This window comes from Rhagoletis zephyria, unplaced genomic scaffold (assembly GCF_001687245.7).
Source record: "Rhagoletis zephyria isolate East Lansing unplaced genomic scaffold, Rhagoletis_zephyria_1.1 Rzeph_scaffold_00411, whole genome shotgun sequence".
NCBI classification, from domain to species: domain Eukaryota; kingdom Metazoa; phylum Arthropoda; class Insecta; order Diptera; family Tephritidae; genus Rhagoletis; species Rhagoletis zephyria.
The window spans coordinates 125,340-146,007 of NW_016157495.1; the positions used below are offsets into that span (position 1 = coordinate 125,340).

The window sequence follows — 20,668 nt, forward strand, 5'->3', positions numbered from 1 at the left end:
TTTCAATTTCTTTGTCGGGTTTACTATATCGACTCTGGTTGAGATTGCATTCCGATTAAGAATACAGTTTTTTTTTGCCGAGTACCTTTCAAATCATTGGAATTAACTAAATGAATTAAGTAAACAAGTATTAACCTACTTTTTCATTTTAAAATCGCTCAAATTTGTAAATTTTTAAATTGAACGACCTGGTTTATTCAAATTATCGTCGAAAAAAAATTCAACCATGTGCCACAATCATATGTTTTTCCTAATTGCAAATTCTTGCTGGCAAAATTTTGTCCGGCTCGAATTTCTAACTTCTCTCCAAGAAATAGTATTTTTACTCGTGATTTATTTAAATAAAACATGTGAAATTTAGTTGAAACATTTTAGCCGTTTTTAGCCGGTTTTATTTGCCAATTTAGCCGGTTCGTCCAAAAAGTTCTGGCAACACTGATACTTACATGCATATGCCTCAGCGTTGCCACTAACACTTTTTTCCCCCTACCAATTCTCTTCCCAAATCTGGCCAAAATTGTTTACAACCTACCAAATAAATTTCAATTACAAAAAAGCATTCTAAAAGCATACAATTCATTTATTTAAGATTAATGACCCAATTCTGTAACGGTGAGAAAAATTTTTTTACTGACAAATTTAAACATTTTTATATATTTTTCTGTAATAAAAACTGTGACAAGAATTTGTCACTGATACAGAATAGAGCCGCAAATGTTGCGAATACAAAACATTTAAATACATACATATATGTATATACATAAATGCAGATACAGTCTTAGGCTCAGAGATGAGATCAAGTCTACTGAGAAAATCGTCAAAATCTATGCTGTATAAGCTTTAGCTCTCATACCTCTGATTGTTCAGATACCAGTTATTACAGTTATGTCTCCTTTATGTAGGAGACCAAACCCATTAAATTGTGTTTCCGGTTTACATACCGATCACACAGCAGTCAAAATCACTTAGATTGGTGCTATATAAGGTATATTTTCCATACCTCTAATTGTTTAGATATGGTTTTTCATATATGTATGTATCTCCTCTATCTATGTATTCTGTAACTGTATAAATTTTTTCAAATGCAGTTATCTGTTAAAGTAAAATTTTCAGCGTGCTCTTACATGTTTTTATTTTTTAAGGCAGGATTGGCAAATGTTTATATGCAAAATGATGTTTGAAATAAATATTTCTGTATTTAAGAATTTAAAAGCTTAATTCAACTATCCGACCAAAATTTTATATTGCCGACCAACCTACCAAATTAAAAAGAAGCCACCGAATTTGGTCGAAAAAGACCAAAACGGTAACACTGATATGCCTATATGCATATTTATATTTGTGCTTATGTATATATGTAGAAATACATATGTATACAATCTCATGCAAGCTCACGTACAGCATATAGTTACATACATATGTATGTATATGCATATATGCCGATGGAATTTTCATGTGCATGCCTACACAATTAATAGTGAATTTCCCACGCTCGCTGGTTATGTGACATCCGACAAACTGGGCAAATTGGTACAGATTTCATCGCTGAACCGCCGCACAGTGTGAGATTTAGTCAATCTAGGATGCCAAAATTAAAAAAAAAATGTGCTTGAAAATCGATCATATTTTGTTAATTTGTTAAAAAAGACCCCAATTGTTACGAAAACTGAGAATAAAAGAAATGTCATTGGTATGATAACAGCTATCAAACGCTTGCTATTGAACAGGTTGTGAGCGTTTTTTTGCGAAAAAGTTTTTTTGTATTAAAGGTCAATACTTTCATTAAAATTTTTTGCTATACACGACCCTTATATTTTCACCTAAGAATTTTAATCTAATTATTTTATAATCAGCTTAAAGGCAAGACAAATTTGAAAAATCTTAAATCTTTCATAGACTATACCGTAGTTCGGCTACACTGAGCGAAAAATCAACCAAAAACTGATTCAAACTTGAAAAGGAATCAATGTGATTTTTGCTTAATATTAAAAATGCCTTGGATGATGTTTTCAGCAATGATTTCGTAATATTAACCACATTTTTGTTTACATTAACCAAACTTTTGGTTATAGGTATTTCGTTTGAATACGTTTTCGGTCCTGCACTTCACAGATGCTTTATCGTAGTTCGGAGATATAAAACACAATTTTTTATTCTCACTTTAGCACGTTGTCTCTGACGGAAAGAAGCGATTCTTCAGCAAGCATCTCTGCACACTCAGCCAAAGCTGCTTTATTGATGTGTCTGCAAATTTTCAACTTGAATAAATTTTCTATGTCATTTGATTTGCTTCTGCACTTCACAGAGGCTTTCTCGTAATTAAGAAAAACCAAAAACAGCCAAAGGAAGCCAACAAATAACCGCAAGCACCTCTGCACGTTCGGCCACTACCATACATACGAATTTGTTCTCAAATGTTCAACTTGAATCATATTTCTTACAATCGGCTTATTGACCATGAAACTTGGTTGTAAAAACCATTGTGCTTTTGGCTCAGTGTATGACAAAGCATACAGAATGAGCGTACATACTCATAGAACAGAATTAAAAAATACAATTTTGCCCATTTTTCCCCAAAGGCATCTTTTTTCAACTTAAATGGTATATTGCACGAGGAGCTTTAAGAAATTTGCTTGAGTGAGGGTGTCCCAGTGATAAGTAGTTTTCTTTTAGGTAATAGGGGAAGTCTAGCCGAACAGAAAATTTTATGGGAGGTGGATCTAAAATGCAACCCTGGGGAGTTATAGGGTTACGAAAGTGATCGGCAGTAGTTCCAGTAAAAAAATTCTCACGCCTAAACGAAAAGCCCTAATGAAAAACTCCCTATAGAGCTTTTTTAGTTAATTGTGTTAGATTTATAGAAAAAAATATTTTAGGGTGGTTTTTAGGCTTTAGGGAAAACTGGGTATTATAAAGTCAAAATTTCAAGAATTTTTGACCCTTCTTTTTCTTTGGCGTCCATTTCGGTATAAAAAAGGCCTTATTGACCTATTTATTTTTTAATTTTTTTTTTTTAATTTAATTTTTTGGTCATGAAATTTACTTAAAATTTGCCCAACATATGTCATACAAATTTTTCGGTTTTACTCCGGAAAAAATATACTCCAGCCAGTCTTTTTAGGGATAGTTCGGCCATTTTAGTATAAAAACTTTTATTTTTTATTTTTATTTTCAAATCGTCATAAAATTTTCTCCAAATTTGCTCAACATATGTAATACAAATTTTTTGGTTTTACTCCGTAAAAAATTGTCTTCAACTGGTCTCTTTAGGGATAGTTCGGAACTAGCCCCTTTTGACAATAGTTGGAACCAGTTAATCATAACCATATTGAAGCTTATGTTCTTTTTAAAAATCCTGCCAAATTTGAAGTTGATTCTCTAACTCTTTAGCTAAAATTGAATTTTGACCTCCTAGATTGGCAAAATCTCACACTGTGCGCTGTTTGCCTGGTAGTCGTATCGTCAGCTGGGTATTGTGACAAAGCGAAAAAACGTGGTGACAGACTTACTTGCGGCATATGGTTGTCCTTCCTACTGCTGTGGATAGTAAAAGTAGTACTCTGGCTCGACTTTTCCACCTTTCCTTTACGTATAATCGATGCGCACGGAAAAGTGGCAATTTTGTAATCTAGCATCAACTGCGATGAAGCGTCACAAGCTCGTTGTAGCGGCCATTCCTATCGCTTGCCTATGTATGTACATATTTATATGTACTTACATATATCTACACAGGTTTACATACATACATATGTATGTATAAATATACAAGAAGTGCGCTACAGTAGTGTCGCTGAGGTATGTAGGTGTTCCAAATCTGTGCTGTTAAATATGTGGCGACGATACCTATGAGTATGGCATAAATGAAAATATTGACACATTTTTAAATTTATGATGTCACTTGCGCATTCCCTTGCCTTTATCATCATATGTATACATACATAGGTGATTTTCGTAATACATATGGCAGCGTGTAGCTAGTATGCAAGCACCACATTCAGGTGTACAAAAGTGCACTTACATGGATGACTTAAGTGTAATATTATGTAAATTAGTTAGGTCATCAATTACACAAACGTTTCTTATTTGTATCTAATCTAAATAGAAAAAGGGGATGTTGATTCTTCCGCTTTTTTCGATCCCGGGATTTTCGAGATGTGGTTGTTGTTATTATTATTATGGTAATTATTAGTCACAATCATAATTAAGTGCGTCTAGGATTACGATTACTTTAATCCCAGATTCGAGATATCTAGTTTGAATTAGGATTGAAATAATCGTTTTAGATTAAAATTATAGTAAGAAAAATGGGTATCAGATGATGTAACTTTTAGCTAAAAAAAAGTAAAATTTAGATAGCTAGGACTTACCATTGATTTTTAGCACTTTTTTTGTTGAAGGTGTCGCTCATTTTCTCCAAATAAAATAATGTTTGATAATTTTTTTATATGGAAAAAATGTGCGACACCTTCAACAAAAAAATTTTCCAAAAATCCTAGCTTCCTTATACTTGCTTTTTATTATACTAAAATTGAATGGACTAAAAAACTGCGTACCCAACTTTTTTCTAGAGAGCGTAAATAAAAAGTGCAATATGTGAATGAAATTTTGAAGAATTTTCTTTAATTTTGCACAAGGTTTGAAACTTTGGTTTATGAAGCTTTTGTTGTAGAAATAACCATATTTTTATAAAAAATTAGCGAAAAATAAAATATTTAAAAAATAGTTGCCCGTATTGTAAAAAATTCGCTGTACCTAAACTTTATTATTGCCTGACTGTATGTGCATATATTTTACTCTTGGTGACGTGCAATAATGTCAATGGAATTAATGTCCTTGACATTAATACATAATTTAAGAGTGATTTCTTGCCTTGTTTCTAATGGGTTGGTGAGGTGTTCTATTTCTTAATTAAACTATTTTTGGAAAATATGCATATTATTAACAAAGTTTTTTTTTTTGCTTTCTTTATTTACAGGTCGTGCTTGTATTTATACTCAGCATTGCATCACTCATTATTTACTTCGTGGATGCATCTAGCGAAGAAGTCGAAAGATGTCAAAAATGGAGTAATAACATTACTCAACAAATCGATCTCGCATTCAATATATTTTTTATGGTTTACTTTTTTATACGAGTAAGTTGATTTTTCGGTTTTTATTTATGTATGAGTGATTTTCGTTTGCCTGAATCCCAACTTTATTGCATAGACTTCTCTTAAATACTTGATTTATAGTACATAAAAATATCGAGGGCATATATTCAATACCCTCAATCTGCAATTTTCACAAAAATTACTTAGTGCGATGTTAAAACCCATTTGGGACTTACCTCTCATCACTGATGTTAATTCTGACTTTGCAATTTATTGGTAAATTCGCCTGTCAGGCGCTTTACAAGTTCAGCATTTAATATCACCGATGACAGTTAAGTTTTAGGTCAATTTTTTTATCAGAATCTCATTTTTTTGGAAAGTGCAGACAGAGGGTATTGAATATAAGCCCTCTATATGAAAATAATAAGTTAATTGTTGAGCTGTTGTGTTTAAACTGGTACAAAATATTTAGACAGATTAAGTTCTAGCTGAAACAAAATGCAAAAGTCTCTGCAACAAGGTAACAAGAAACCAGCTTTTTGTTGGTGGAATCGCCCAACTGTTCAAGCGGTGAGATACGACGCTATTACTAATGGTAGGGTGACTGACTTTTTTTTTACCGATTTCAACAGGTTTTTATTTAAAATTTACGGTGGGTTTTTGAAATCGAGTAAACTGGATTTTTTCCCAGCTAGGTAATTTATATACCAGAGTATAAATGTTCCAAATATTTATTTTTTTTTTTTTAAGAGAAACTAGGACATTTTTATTAACTTTCTATCGGTACCTGAGTGAATGATCGACCTATCCTGGCAGCCCATTTCGAAAACACCCTATCTGATAAAACTTTTCAAGAGCACCAAATTCTGAAATAGGGTGGTTTTCAATGAAATTTTGAAATAAGGCATTCTTCAATCAAATTCTGAAGTAGGGCGTTCTTGAAAAGTTTTCTTGGGTAAGGCGTTTTCGAACTGGTTGCCGAGGTTAGACCATCTTCCGCCCAGGTGTCGATATCTGAATACCCGAAAATTTTCCACTGCAAGAAATTACTTCAAAAATAAAAGGAAAATCGAACGATGGTCGTTCTCAATCCAACGGAACGGTCGGGAAAATGCCAAATCCGAAGTATCAGGACCGTAAGTAGATGGATGTTAGATGAGCCGATTTGAGCGGGTATTTGAAGAGATGGTTATTGTGATCGGGTGGTTTGTGGCCAAATAAACCAATTAAAAGAGAGTTCATTAGCCACTCAAAAAAATCATCATAAACACAGCTTTAACAATTAACTTTTGTAAATATCTGCAATCAAATCCCTAGCTTTTTATCATTTGACATACTGTATACTATGTCGTATCGATTTCTTATGTATCTCTCTCTTTTCTTTACTTTTCCAGTTCATAGCGGCGTCCGATAAACTTTGGTTTATGTTAGAAATGTACAGTTTTGTAGATTATTTTACAATACCCCCGTCCTTTGTATCAATATATTTAGATCGGACATGGATCGGTAAGCAAGATTTGCGCAAAAAATATTGGCTTAACATAAAATATACTAATAAATTCTAAATTATAAATCAAAAGCAATATGTATTGTATGTATGTAAGTATTTAACGTTTTTCCTTTTCTACTTCATGTTTATGCAACACAACACGCACACGACTGCGCACAACATCTGTAAAATACTTCACTTCAAAACAAAAACAAAAATTAATTAAACAAATATCAACACCCACCCATCAACACTGACATACACACGCGCACGCATGTACGTGTTGGCTGATCGAAATGGCTGCATGCAATGGATTTTACTCCAAAAAAAAATGTATTTGTAAAAAAAACAAAAAACAACTTCAATTGGCGCTTCATAAATGGGTTGTTGCAATGCTTCTTCACACGCACCTCGTCACAGGTCTTCGATTTCTTCGCGCGTTACGTCTCATGACTGTACCGGATATTTTACAATATTTAAACGTTCTAAAAACATCGAGCTCGATACGCTTGGCTCAACTAGTATCAATTTTTATATCTGTATGGTTAACAGCGGCGGGCATAATTCATCTGGTATGTATGGATTGAGGAATAAATAATATTGCTCTTTATTATTGTCGTATTTATGTATGTCTATGTATAAGTCAAAATTTTTTCTGTTTGATAGTAACATTTTTACGCTGGTCCAACAATGGTTTACCATTCTTCGTGCACCTACATTTTTGTGAATATTTTCATCTTCATTATTATTATTATTATGTCTACTTTTAATTTTTATTATTATTAGTACTTTTTGTAACAAATGTATGAATAAATGACCGTCAATCGCTTTGAGCAGCTGCCAATTGTTGCCAGGGAATATTTGTTGTATTTGTGCGGCGGTGGTCGATCCTTCCGGGCCAGACTGTCAGCCGCACTGTTAAAAGCACTGTTCATTGTCTTGGCGGTCATTGAAATGAAGACAATAAAAGAAAAAATTTATAATAAATAGTCCAATAGAATAATTCGCCAAAGCTGTAGTGGTGGGCCGTACGATTTAAGTTTGCTGCAAGCAAATGTGGCAAGTTTCAAAGTGCGCGTGGCTGCCACTACTACAGTTGCACAATTGCACATCTTGGAACATGTATGTATGTGTGTATATAAGTACCCACATACAATGTACATACATACATACATGGTCGTAAATGTAGATAAATCACTTAGCCACTCATAGTCGTCGTGACACGCAAATACATGCAATTTTAATCAGAAATACATACATATGTATATGCAAAATCAATTAGTAAAGTATTCGATTTTAATTAATGGTTAGTTAAATGAAATACCAATTTAGCATTTGTATTTAGTCCTTATAGATGCAATCAAACAAAATGTATTTAATAATATTTTCAAAATTATTTTGAATCACTAACAATTGCCCTCATTGCGGATTGTAACTAAGCTCAGATTTGGTTTGTCACAAAGGGTATGTAAAATGGCCACATCTTTTGAAGAACAAAAAACGATTATTGTGATAGGTACGTACCCTGGTCTTGGTTAATTTTTAATTTTATCTTTATCTTTAATATTTTAGCACTCCATATGTGAGTAGTCTACTTACAAAAAGCGTCATGTGATTATATAATAACACTGCAACAACAACTAACATCCAAATTGAATATCTTTATTACCTGAAAATTTGAATAACCAAGAGCCTAATAATATTATAACATAACATAACATAACACAACATAACATTAACAGTCTATACGACCTAAAACAGTTTGCTAAGCTCGTCAGAAGATAGAGACTTTTGAATGTTTATAAATAAGTATGATAGCTACTTACATAGCGCACTTTGCAAGTGGACTACTCATGTGTGCTACCAAAAAAATTAAAATAATATTGTGATAAGAGTTAAAATTTAAAGTTTTACCATTTGCTTTGAACGAACGTTTTCTGCAGCTACTGCTGGGATCACACCTCCCACACATTTCCCAATGAAAATCTTCTGCAATTTTCTGGGCAATTCCGGGAAGTCTTTTGTAAGACAATTGAAAGACAGTAGGCAAGATAAATCCTTAAAAAGACTTTGTTTATTTTGACACGAAAGTTTTTAAAACAGAAGCTCCCTTGCCAATTTTCATGGTGGAAAGCTCTTTTGAGAGAAGCTGCTCCAGCAGTCGTAATTGCCGAGTGACAAGGCACCACTGTTATATTCGAGTGATTCGGGTTCGAGTTCTCAGCTAGCGAAATGTTTTAATTTTTTCGTGTTTTAATTATTAGATTTTGTTTAAAATTTTTTTTTTTAACTTGCTTTATTTTTTTTTATTTTTTTATTGGTTTATTTTTTAATTTACTTTACTTTTAATTTTTAGACTTCATTGTCTTAAAAAGAAAATTTTTCAAATTTAGTTTCATGAAATTAAACTTATTTCATTTTCATTTCTTCAAATAAAATTTTTAGATTTTATTGTTTTAAGAATAACGGGCCTTTAGGAATTTCATTTAGCTTTTAGAAACAAAGATTTTTTACTTGATTTATTTAGATTTAATTGTTTAATAGAAGGAAACTTTTTTAACTTCAGTTAGTTTTTAGAAACAACGATTTTTTTTAATTATTATTTTTTTTTTGTTTATTAAATTTCTTTTTAATTTTTCCTTTTTTTAATTAAATTCTCCTTCACTTTTTAGATTTCGTTTAAAAAATACTTTTTTTTTAATTTAATTAAATTTTTAAGAACCTAAGTTTTTTTACTTTTTTATTAAGTATTTTTTTAATTTAATTTAATTTTATATTTTAGACTTTATTGTTAAAAAAGATTAATTTCTTTTAATTAGTAGAAACTTATTTCATTTTCTTTTTTTATATATATATTTTTTTAAATTTATTTTTAAGATTATATTGTTTGAAAAAGATTTTTGTTTTCTAATTTCATATAATTTTTAGAGACTTATTTTATTTATTTTACTTTAATTTGCTTTTAATTTGGATCTTGTTTAAAAACTAAACATTTCTTTAATCCCATATATTGCTTAGAAACTTATTTTGTTAAGTTATCTCCTTTTTAATACATTTCCTTTTATTTTTTTAATACATATTTCCTTTTTTTAATTAAATTTTATTTTTATAAAACTTATTGCTAAAAGACAAAACGAGGAAATAGCGCATCTTTCAATTAAGTACACTTTCAATATAGTTGCCAGAATTGACAATAGTCCCTTCAAATGCAAAACAACCTTTAGATTATTAACCGACATGAAATTGGCTTCTACTAGTAACTGCTTAGAAAGTATTGTGTTGTGCAGCTTGATAAGGAGTATTTAAGACTGGTCGTACTATCGAACGTAGTAACTCCAAGTATTTTTGGGTTATTCACAAACGGAATTGGTTCGCCGTCGCCGTGAATGCCAAGCTGTAGTCTGGCCTTCTTCGTACAGGTGGTAAAAGGGTTTGCCGATGATTTCGTAGGGGGAAAGGGGGGGGCGGGGGGGGGCTAGGTTAGGCTGCTTGCAGCGAAGAATTGAGAAGGTTCGGAGTGGTTTCAAGTACGAGTCATCAAGTCCATTCCCGGATGCCATTGTCGAGAAGTCGCCCGCATAAGAGACAGTAGAGACTTCCTCTGAACCATGTCAATATCGCTGTAAGTTGCTCTCGCTCTTAAAAGCTGTGTGACATTTCATTCCTCTTCAAGGCAGCACCAAAACGAGCACTGTTACAATCTGTAATGAGGGCCATAATTGTATTTGCGTTTACAATGTGTCTATGTTATGTTACGTTTTTTTTTTCTTGTATTGCTGCATTTATTTAAAATTTAGCTGGAGAACTCTGGCGATCCGCTGGATTTTAATAATGCTCATCGATTATCCTATTGGACCTGTGTCTATTTCCTAATTGTGACCATGTCAACGGTAGGATATGGTGACGTTTATTGTGAGACTGTATTGGGAAGAACATTCCTTGTGTTCTTTCTACTCGTCGGCTTGGTAAGTTACAATTTACTTAAACACACATATACGTACATACACTGCTTTAAAAAACATTTGACAATTTGAAAAAAAAAAATAAATCAAAAAATTTGAAGGTGAAGCAAAAAAACGAAGAACTAAATAAAATTAAAACCGAAAATTTTTAAATAAAACAAGTTGTGAATCAATTGAGAACGCTTTTTTTTTGAAATATCAGGCTACCAGAGAGCGTTGTGAGTTGAAAGGAAAAATTCAAAAATATACACGCGTATTATTTAAATATTGAAACGAGGTAACAATTTAGCAAAACAAAAACATCACAAATTCACCATAAATCAATAATAATGTAAGAACTTCGCCCCCACCTCTGCTTTCTTCCACAATTGAAGCGTTGCCGCAGTAACAGTACTCATTATATTTATAGTGCATATAGTGGCTTAAAATTCAAGTGAGACCTTAAACGTAAAGCTTTTCTTTAGGTATACCCAATATAAAATGCGCTTGGTAGCAGTGGGCTCTCTTGTTATTGACACAATATTTTTTGGTTAGCATGGCAGCAGCAGAATGTTGAATGGTTTACCCATATCCCATTGAAAACTTCTAAATTACTGTATCCCTTGGAGACAATTGGCCTAGTACTATATAATCTTAAAAACAAAAAAAATATATATATATTTATATGAGAAGACAGAATCCTACAAAATTAAAACAATCGTAGTGGTGTGAATGGAATGGAATTTTTTAAATTGTTCTAGATACAAATTTTGATTAAACTAATAAATTATTTTTCTTTAATAATTAGCTTACAAATGCTTAACCATCAAAATAATGAAAAAATAAAAAAATTTGTTTGTATGTAAAAATTTATTAGTGCCAACAGTTATGATATTTTTTATGATCGTTTTCTTGTTATGGCATATTAACAGTTTAGCTTATAAATATGTATACATCCACACATTCAATAGCGATCACCGATTACCAAAACATATTCCCCTCCCTTTAAGCTTTTATAGTATTTTCAATGCGAGACCCCTCAAAATAAGTACACCAGTTGTGTTATTGTTACTTATCTGACTTTGCCCCCGAGACTTTTGGCGCGAATTTTTAGTGAAATACTGTTTTGGAAATTCTAAATTAGAAACAGCACAAAAAATATTTAATAGAGAAGATGTAAAATTTAACTGTGAAACATATTTAAAATCTTGTGCTGTATTCCCACTGGGCGTTGAAGTGTCAAATCAACAAATTTGTATCATTAAAATACTCTCATGTGGAAATAAACTTAAAATTGTCATTACAATTCTTCTCATTTAATACCCAGTGAAAATCCAGCAACTCCAACACAAAATCCAATGTAATTTAACCAAATTTATGCACAGGTTTAATTTTAATCCATGCTTCGCTGCTCTTCTATTCCACGCTTCGACATATGACGTCGAAATTACACAAATATCCAAAATTTTTAGATTTCACATTATTTTGAAATACTTCTTTTTTTTATTTAGTTTCATTAAATTTTGCTTTGGTAGTGATTAATACTTCTTTAATATATTCGTTGTTCAAAAGCATGCAATTCAGTTTGCTTTCTACTTAAGTAACACAAATTAAAAATATTCCTATTTAGCAAATTTCGTTCATGCACATTTTCAATACAATAAGTTTTTTTTTTTTAATTTTTTTTAAGCAGCCCACAAGAAAACGTATTTAAGTGGTCGTACTCGCAAGCTCGTTTGCTCAAAAAGTATCAAGCGAAATGTTCAAAAATTCGAAATTAAACACATGTTATTTTTATCGATATAATTCCTAGTCCTAGGTTCGAAATATGTATGTATCCCCTGCACCGGAAATATTTTTTATAGTTTTCAAAGTCCCCAAGACAAAACCTACAATTTGCCACTGTGCCCAAACCAATATGTCGCATACGAGGTAGCTGATAATCGGTTAAATAATTACTACATATTATAATCAGTGTATAACCTGTTGTCAATATATTTAAACGTTATTCTTTCCATCTAAATTATGTCCAAAGAGCCTGGCCTCATTTACTCTCCATAGCGGCTTCAGTATTTACTGCATTCTGAGTTTACCAATTGAAAGGTTTAATATTTCAAAGAAAACTGGCGGAAAATACAAACAGTTTCCGGTTCTAGAAAAGCGATCGTGGAACTTTTTGGCACCCAACTCCTTGGCGAGCTCAATCCTTCTCTTCCGTCGGTGCGTGGGTGCAAACGAACAATAGCACTCGGCGACGAAGTCTCTCTCCCACCACAAATCCGACAACAAATTTGCGCTCTCTTACTCGGCGCTTCCCTGCAAAAATCGCGACTACTCCATGCATGCGTGTAAAGAGTACTCCCTAAGGACCAAAGAGTACTCCAAAATTAACCACAATTCATATAAAAAATATGGTCCAATTAACATTGCGATGTCCTAGGGCAGGACCATATACTCCATCCCTGCATTACATCAGAGTAGCACAAAACTACTCCAACATATTAACAATGGGCATTGTTGTTATATTTTTTCGTTTGTACACGCTTTTGTTCTTCACTTCTCAAATGCTTTTTCGAAATTAATAAAAACCAAGACAAAAATTAAAAATTACATGTTGCCTCTGACGGTATTCGAACCCGAACATGCTGGGAGCTAAGAACTAACAGCGAGCATCTCTACACGTTCAGCTACAGCCAGACATGCAAATGTGCTTTCAAATGCTCAACTTCAATCACGTTTCGTTAAAACACGAGCAGTGATCGGATAACAAACAATAAGCTGGCGCAGAGACACGAGTTGGTCCGCTACAGCATGACAGAGGAACACTTTTGTAAGTACTCCAATTTACCACAAATAGAGTACATGGTCCAACGATTTTTGCAGGGTTTGCCTTGGCGGTGATGTTAGCCTTTGTCTTCACGAGGACATCAACTAGTCGGGCAGGTCACCTTTCCCATTAAGGTTACGTACATGCCAGGTCTAATCCTTTAAGTTATAGAACTTTAAAAGTTCGCCGTGATCGTAATCAAATTAAAATGGTCTTATCCGCCGCAACAATTTCCTTTACATTGAACTATGATTTAAGTGAACTTGGAGAATTTTTTATTTTTTTGAGTACCTCGTTTATAGTTATGGCGATACGATGGTGAATTGGCGTTGCTGACTTCAGTCAGCCATTAAACTTAGCATTGTTCCACCGTCTCGCCCTCTTCAAGGCAGGATGGGAAAATGGACTTGTCATGTACGCTTATCACAGTCAGGGGTAAGCGTCACGTGCAGTGACCAGTCAGCAGTCTAACAAGTTTTCTGCAGTCTCGTCTTCTCGGTGAGAGTAAAAGACCTTCTAAAATTGAAGGCAACATAAGATTTGCCCACCTCCAGCCCTTCGATGCCTTCCAATCATTGCTGAGCGAAGTATTCATCCACTTTCTGATAGTGGCTTCGATGGGCGAAGGTAGGTTGCGGACCGATGAATATCTGGTCTGAGCCAACTCGTTATGTTTGCCAACATAATTTAGTCTATACATGCATTGCCGACTAGTTTGGAAGTAGTTAAGTTAATTATGAAAACAGCTTTTCCACGTAAATCCTGTAAAATCCTGCGAAACCTGCAAATCGTACTGCTGCCGGAACGCAACTACTAAATAAATTAGTACTTTTCTCTTCGGCATCGTTTTGACCTTAATCGACTAAATCGCATATTATGCCTAAAATTATGCATTCATGAAATCTTGTTGCTTTTTGAGCAACTGAGCCAAAGTATTACAGCATCATTACAAAATTACTGTAAAAAATACTTAATAGATTTTTATTAAAAACAGGTATTCAAAGGTGTATAGGTTAATATATGCAAACTATTTCCAGTAATCAATACCAAAATATTCAAAATGCTTTTTACTTCGCATAGTAAAAGTACCATTTTCGCGCCGCTAGTTATTACCGCGATTTTAGGACTCAACTTAGTGGAGATACATATCTGTATTTCTCACATATTTTTATACAAAACTACTTAAGCACTAAAAGATACTTTTTTTTCTTTATCGAATACAAACATAAAATAAATCATATGAAATTCTAGGCAATGTTTGCCAGCAGTATACCGGAAATAATAGAGCTCGTCGGTAGTGGCAATAAATACGGCGGCGAACTGAAAAGAGAACATGGAAAGAGGTAGTCTATTTTAAAAATCAATCACAAAAACAATAAAAAAAAAATAACCATTTGCATAAATATATATGTGTTTGTAGTACTAAAACCAAAGTATACATCTAGTAAATATTACATTCCTACATATTACATAAATATATATTTATATTTATATACATTTACATAGTAAATCAGAATAAATAAAAGATGAAAATAATTCAAGAGAAAAAAAAACGCTGACATTACTCTTTTCTGCATAATATAAAAATCCATCATATTTTTTAACACATCTACATACATAAATACATAGACATTTTTAAACTAAAACAAAGTTAGAATAAGTAGAAGTAACAGTACTATTTTTGGTTTATCTGTAGCTTAACGAGCAATTTCTTCCCTTACTTAATGTTCTGAGCTATAAAAGATTGTAACTATATGCCTTTATATGCCTTTATATGTATGTATTTATGCACTTATTTGGGCAGAGGTTTTTCACTAGTACAGGGTTCTCTCTAGCCAAACAATCGATTTTTAGATTGATTCAAATCGACAAAGAAGATCGATGCGAAAAACCGTTTACAAATTAATCGATTTTGCATGATCGAAACATATGGTTCTAGTGGCGAAATTTGCAATACCGGATAAAATTTTTATGAGAAATAGAAATTTTTTTTAAGCTATATCAATTGCAAAACATCAAATTTAAATTGAACTCAAAAATATGGCATTACCATATAATTTTACATTTCGTTGGGAATTATTTGTTCTAACTTAAGTATTGCTAGGTACAGATATTTTCATTGAGTAGCCCAATTTTAAGCGAGATCCCAGAGGGACATTTTCTCATACGGTCATGCGGAAATTTAGGCGCTATCTTCTTCCTCAGTTAATTTGCAAAAATGTGGAGGCCTCAATTTCAATGGCTGGTAAATTACACAAACATGAGACCGGGAATGAGATAGCGGATGCTGAATGGATCGGCAAGGAGATAGTTGTTGAACACCATCTTTGTGAATGCAAACGCTTGCAGTGTGAGGCTAGAAACGTTTGGCCAACTATTACTGCGGAATATTTCAGAGTGCAATCGACTTTCTCTTTATGATAAACTAAAATTCGTCAAAACTGCAAAGTGGCTGTAGATTTTTATGAAAACGAGGCTTCTTTTTCTATATCGTTTAAGTAAAGAAAATATACGAACTTTTGTCCATGGATTTAATAAAGTTTTTGGTCAACCGCAGTTGGGATACACAAATGGTTCACATTTAACTTTTTCTGTTGTCCTGGGTACATTCTTTCCGGTAATTTTTGCTTAAATAAAGTGCAGAGCACGTGCTCCACTGTCCCATTTACACAAAAAGCAGCGCAACTTAGTGTACCCAAGAAAAAAGTTTAGTAATAGGGTTGTCAATGTTACTAAGTAAATTAAACCGTCATCCTTAGAAAAACAATCGACGCAAGTGTGATGGCTATATCTCGTATAAGATCAGTGAGGCGCTCCTGATTTATTAAGTAGTAAAGGCGTTTTGTCATTTTCGTCGGGATAAAAGTCCGAATGAAGTCCATAAGAAGGTTCCAAAGTTGGAGATGAAGATGGTTCCTTGCCTTTGTTAGCTGACGGTTTTTTCAGAAAAGAGAATGGGCTTGTGAAGAGAACTAGCGTCAGAGTATTGTACAGAAATAATAATCGGTAACGTGGTTCGTGGTTTCTCGCCAAACGACTGGCTGGAAAAATTGTACCGTAGAAGTATTTCCATGAGACCAATCAAGCAAATTTGTATAGCGCGTTATACAACAATAGTGCAGTCGCCAATATTTGTCAATATTTTTAATTCCCATTTTGAAAAAATCTCGGTAGCACTTTTTGAAGTATGTATGCCGAAAACGCTTTCTATTATTCTTTGGAGTATATTTTCCGCAAACATTGCAAAATAAATCACGTGAATTAACACACTTACGTGGCATGGTTTCCAAGCTATACCCGATATTTTATGTATCAACACGTAACCTTTTAAAAACATGATTACTGCGGAATTCGAACTTAAAATAATAAAAAGGAATTTGTTGTATTTATGAAAGTTAATATTATCGATATGAATTATTTAGGTGAGCCAGTGGCCCTTATCCAGTGTTTTTACAAGTCGTGTTGTTGCCGCGAAATTATTCTCCACCATTTATTCCAACATGCAAAAATCTTTAATAACTGACTGCAGCTCTTTTATGCCCAGTCGTTAATTTACAAACTTTTATAGCTCTATCGCCTCTCAAAATTATGACAATGGATACAATTTTTTTGACAAAAATAGCACATCAACAATTGTACCAATTTTGACTATTTTTCTTTTGCTTTTTTTAAATTTCCTTAATTTTTTATTAAAGTGCAGCGCCTTATCTAACAAAAATTTATCTATTAAAAAATTGCACAAACTTTTCATCCCGAATTTTTTAGCAACTTCAAACTTGCACTTTATTTTACTAAAATTTAATAAGCTTTAAAACTGCATAACAAAAATTATTCTAGAAATTAAAATTAAAATGCTTGGAATTGGGATGAAAAATTTGTGGAATTTTTATAATTTTTGAAAAAAAAAGTCTGGTATTTGTTAGATAAAGATAAGTGTTGAGGTGCTATCGTTTTGTCGAGGGCTGTACGTACATACATTAAAACACACTGAAAGAGGAGTCTATGTAGTTGCATGTGACACGCGCTTACTAAATTACACTTTAATTTAAAAAAATTAGTATTTTTTATTTTTGCAATTTAAATTTAATTTTAACTGGTTCCTGGTCTCAACAAAAAATATATTTTTTTACACTCTTCCTTTTAACATTGAAACAATTGTCGCATTTAAAGCTGTGTGTGGCGGCAAACACGTTTTTGTGACAAAAACTTTTCTAAAATTTTCTTGCTATTCCCGTATAAAAACAAAAATATTGCTGAAACATTTTTCGAGTCAGAGCTAATTATTTATTCGCTTATATTTAAGATTGCTGTAATGTACAAAGGCAATGCTTTTTTGTAACACTTTTCTAGAAATCAGGGTCAAACGCATTTTTGTTTTGAAATCATTAGTCTGTTACCCTTTTATTTTAGGCGTTTTCATGATCTACTAAAAAATACAATATACTTACATAAATAATTTTTAATACAATTGCACCAACTAAAAATCATAAGCATATAGAATTTATAGTCAATATAAAACAAAGTTACTAAGTTTGCTGCTAACCGCAAAAATACCTGGTATACCACGAGTTATAATATTTATTATAATAGAATTGAAAATTTCAAGTAAACCTATCCCAATTTTATTACACATTTTCCGGATTTTCGTAAAATGGATCATTATTTTCGTGTCGTTTATTTGTCGTTTCAATTTGCATACCTCAGTCATTCTTCTATTAAGCGTTTATACATTTTTTTTTTATAACTGCATTATCACCAACATTTATATTGGAATACAATGTAGTTCGAGTATTCCAAGAATGCAGTATATCTTAAAGACTTTTAATGTAAATTTCGTATCATGTATTTTTCGCGCCAACCAAACCCATATTCACTAAACTTGAACTAAAACTGAAAATATACTACATACATAAGTTAAACCTTCATAAGTAGATACATACATATATCGACTGCTGAGTGGAAGATCGACCTACATATCTCGGCAGCCAGATGGAAAACGGCCTATCTCAAAAAACATTTCGAGAACGCTCTATCCCAGCTGCCGATTCAAAAACGCCCTTTCTCAGCACATTTTCAATACATTCTGAGATACGGTGCTTTTCGAAATAAAATTCATTCAAATTTTGAAGTAGTGCTTTCTTGAAAAGTTTTCTTAAATAGGGTGTTTTCGAACTGGCTGCCGTGATAGGTTAATGTTCCACCATCGTTCAGCCATCGATATATACATTTATGAACGTTCTAAAATCGTTTCCTGGCATCATCACTTGTAATTTGTAGGCTTATTTATTGCGATATTTTTAACTCCCTTACTTACAAGAAATTATAGATTTCAGTTAGCGAATTTGAATACATTAAGAGCGTTATATTAATTCTTTTCAGACGAATGATATTAATAGAAACAAATATGTATTATAAAGCATCCGCATTGTTTTAATATTTAAATTTCGATGTGTAGTCTTATGTTTTCAATTGTTGCTTTAATTAATTTAGTTAAAAATATATGCATAGGTGTAACTCTTATCACCATAGCACTGTTACCGAGTGTACTTTTACTAGTACTATTTAAGCAAAAACGTTGTGGAAATTTATATAGTAAAAAAAATTCTTAAATTACGTTCACGTTGATGTGTCTTATGTCGGTGATGATAATGAAAAAATTAATGAAAATATACCCCTTCTAAAATGGAGGAAAATGATTTTATCAGAAAACGCAAATTTCCAAACTACCAAGTCGGGGATGCTCTATCCTTTAGTCGTATTACCCACTTCCGGTCGAAACTGATCGGAAGTCCATTTTTTTTTTTAATGGGATATACATCCAGATTCAAAGAGGATATACATACAGATTTTGCGCGTGAAAGACATACATATACTTTTCTTAAACTTCAAATTTACATAAAAGTTTAAAAACTTGTAAACTTTTTTATGAGAAGTTTCCGTTTTTACGATAGTGTCTGACACGCTCACATCTGCTGTGCGCATTTCTTCACAACATGGTTATTAATGTTGATTGTCTTCGAGGTCAGGAATGCTCTGCTTCTTTTGTCACAAGTAAAGACGGCTCTCCAACTAAGGGTTTCATTGGAAATTGTTTTTTACTTATTCTGTTTTGAATTTTTATATGTCTCGTGTTCCAAAAAATAAAACTCGTTCTTTTGTGGCCACGTTCTGGACAGCGTTTTTATCTGGAACTTTTTGCTTCTTGTAGGTCTTCAGTACGGCTATTTTTTTAGTTCTACGAACAAAAGGTTCAAAGGTCAATTTCCTTTTAGAAATGCTTGAAACTTTCTTCAGTGTGGACAGAACTTTATTTGCCTTTTGGCGAACACTTTAATCCTTCTGGAAACCTTCTTTCGATTGAGATTCGTTTTAGATCGTTTAACAACCCGGGAAACCATTTCTCTGTCCTTTGATTTATTTCTAAAGGACCAATGATGCTAGTTTTCAAAAATTTGTCTTATATTTTCTCGCATACCAATTCCCTTGTAATTTTTGCGTTTTAAATGAAAGTACGCTCGGTCATTTACAGTCGACCAAATGAGACACATACAATCAATTTTATTTGAATTTTTAAACAACACAATATGGGAAAAAGTTCGACGAAAAACTTTTAACCTTTTTTTTTCTAGGAATCAATTTAATTGCACATTCCTAGGATATGCTACATAGTATGGTCTAACTTTAGTATTTCAATGCAAAAGTTACGCGACTACGCGATGCATAATTTTTAGAAACCAGAACAGCAGGAATATAAGCGTTTGAAAATTAAAAAAAAAAGTATATATGTATACATAAAAGCGAACACTCGGTAACGTGCGTTATTATATCAAACAAAATTTAAAGAAAACCAATATTATGGCCATCCATTTAAGCATCGAACCATTTTTTTTTATTTTTACACACATAGTCATTAAGGGTGTCCCAAAATTTACACAAGATTTAAATTAAGTAGAAAACTCGTCGGGTAAATGACCTCCACGGCTTTTCTTCCAGCCTTATTTTCAAACACTTTCAGATGGAAATTCGCACTAAACTGTGAATGTATTTGTTTTTCGAAAATCGTATCGTCGGTGATATTGCAAAACGGTCTATGTGTATTAGTACCCTTGACAATTATATGGTCTCTTACTTGCACCGGAATGCATCTGCAAATCGACAAAACCAATGACAAAACTGTCTAACTTTGGCTGGTGAAGATTAACTATTGCTAGAAGCGATCAGATACAGATAAAAGATCAGTTCAAGCACCAGAGGTAATAAGTGACATAGAACGTTTTGCAGTATCACCCACGATATGTGAGCCCTTTTCAACAGCAATA

General features: G+C 32.7%; 1 protein-coding gene across 1 annotated transcript in view; it reads left to right on the top strand.

The window, feature by feature from the left end:
* Nucleotides 1–20,668, top strand: part of slo (calcium-activated potassium channel slo) — a 179,927-nt gene that overhangs the window by 57,511 nt on the left and 101,748 nt on the right. Inside the window, exons 4-8 of the mRNA XM_017611489.1 lie at nucleotides 4,976–5,134; nucleotides 6,487–6,598; nucleotides 7,002–7,153; nucleotides 10,379–10,546; nucleotides 14,601–14,692. Coding sequence (XP_017466978.1) covers nucleotides 4,976–5,134; nucleotides 6,487–6,598; nucleotides 7,002–7,153; nucleotides 10,379–10,546; nucleotides 14,601–14,692 — 683 coding nt within the window. The remainder of the gene's footprint in view (nucleotides 1–4,975; nucleotides 5,135–6,486; nucleotides 6,599–7,001; nucleotides 7,154–10,378; nucleotides 10,547–14,600; nucleotides 14,693–20,668) is intronic.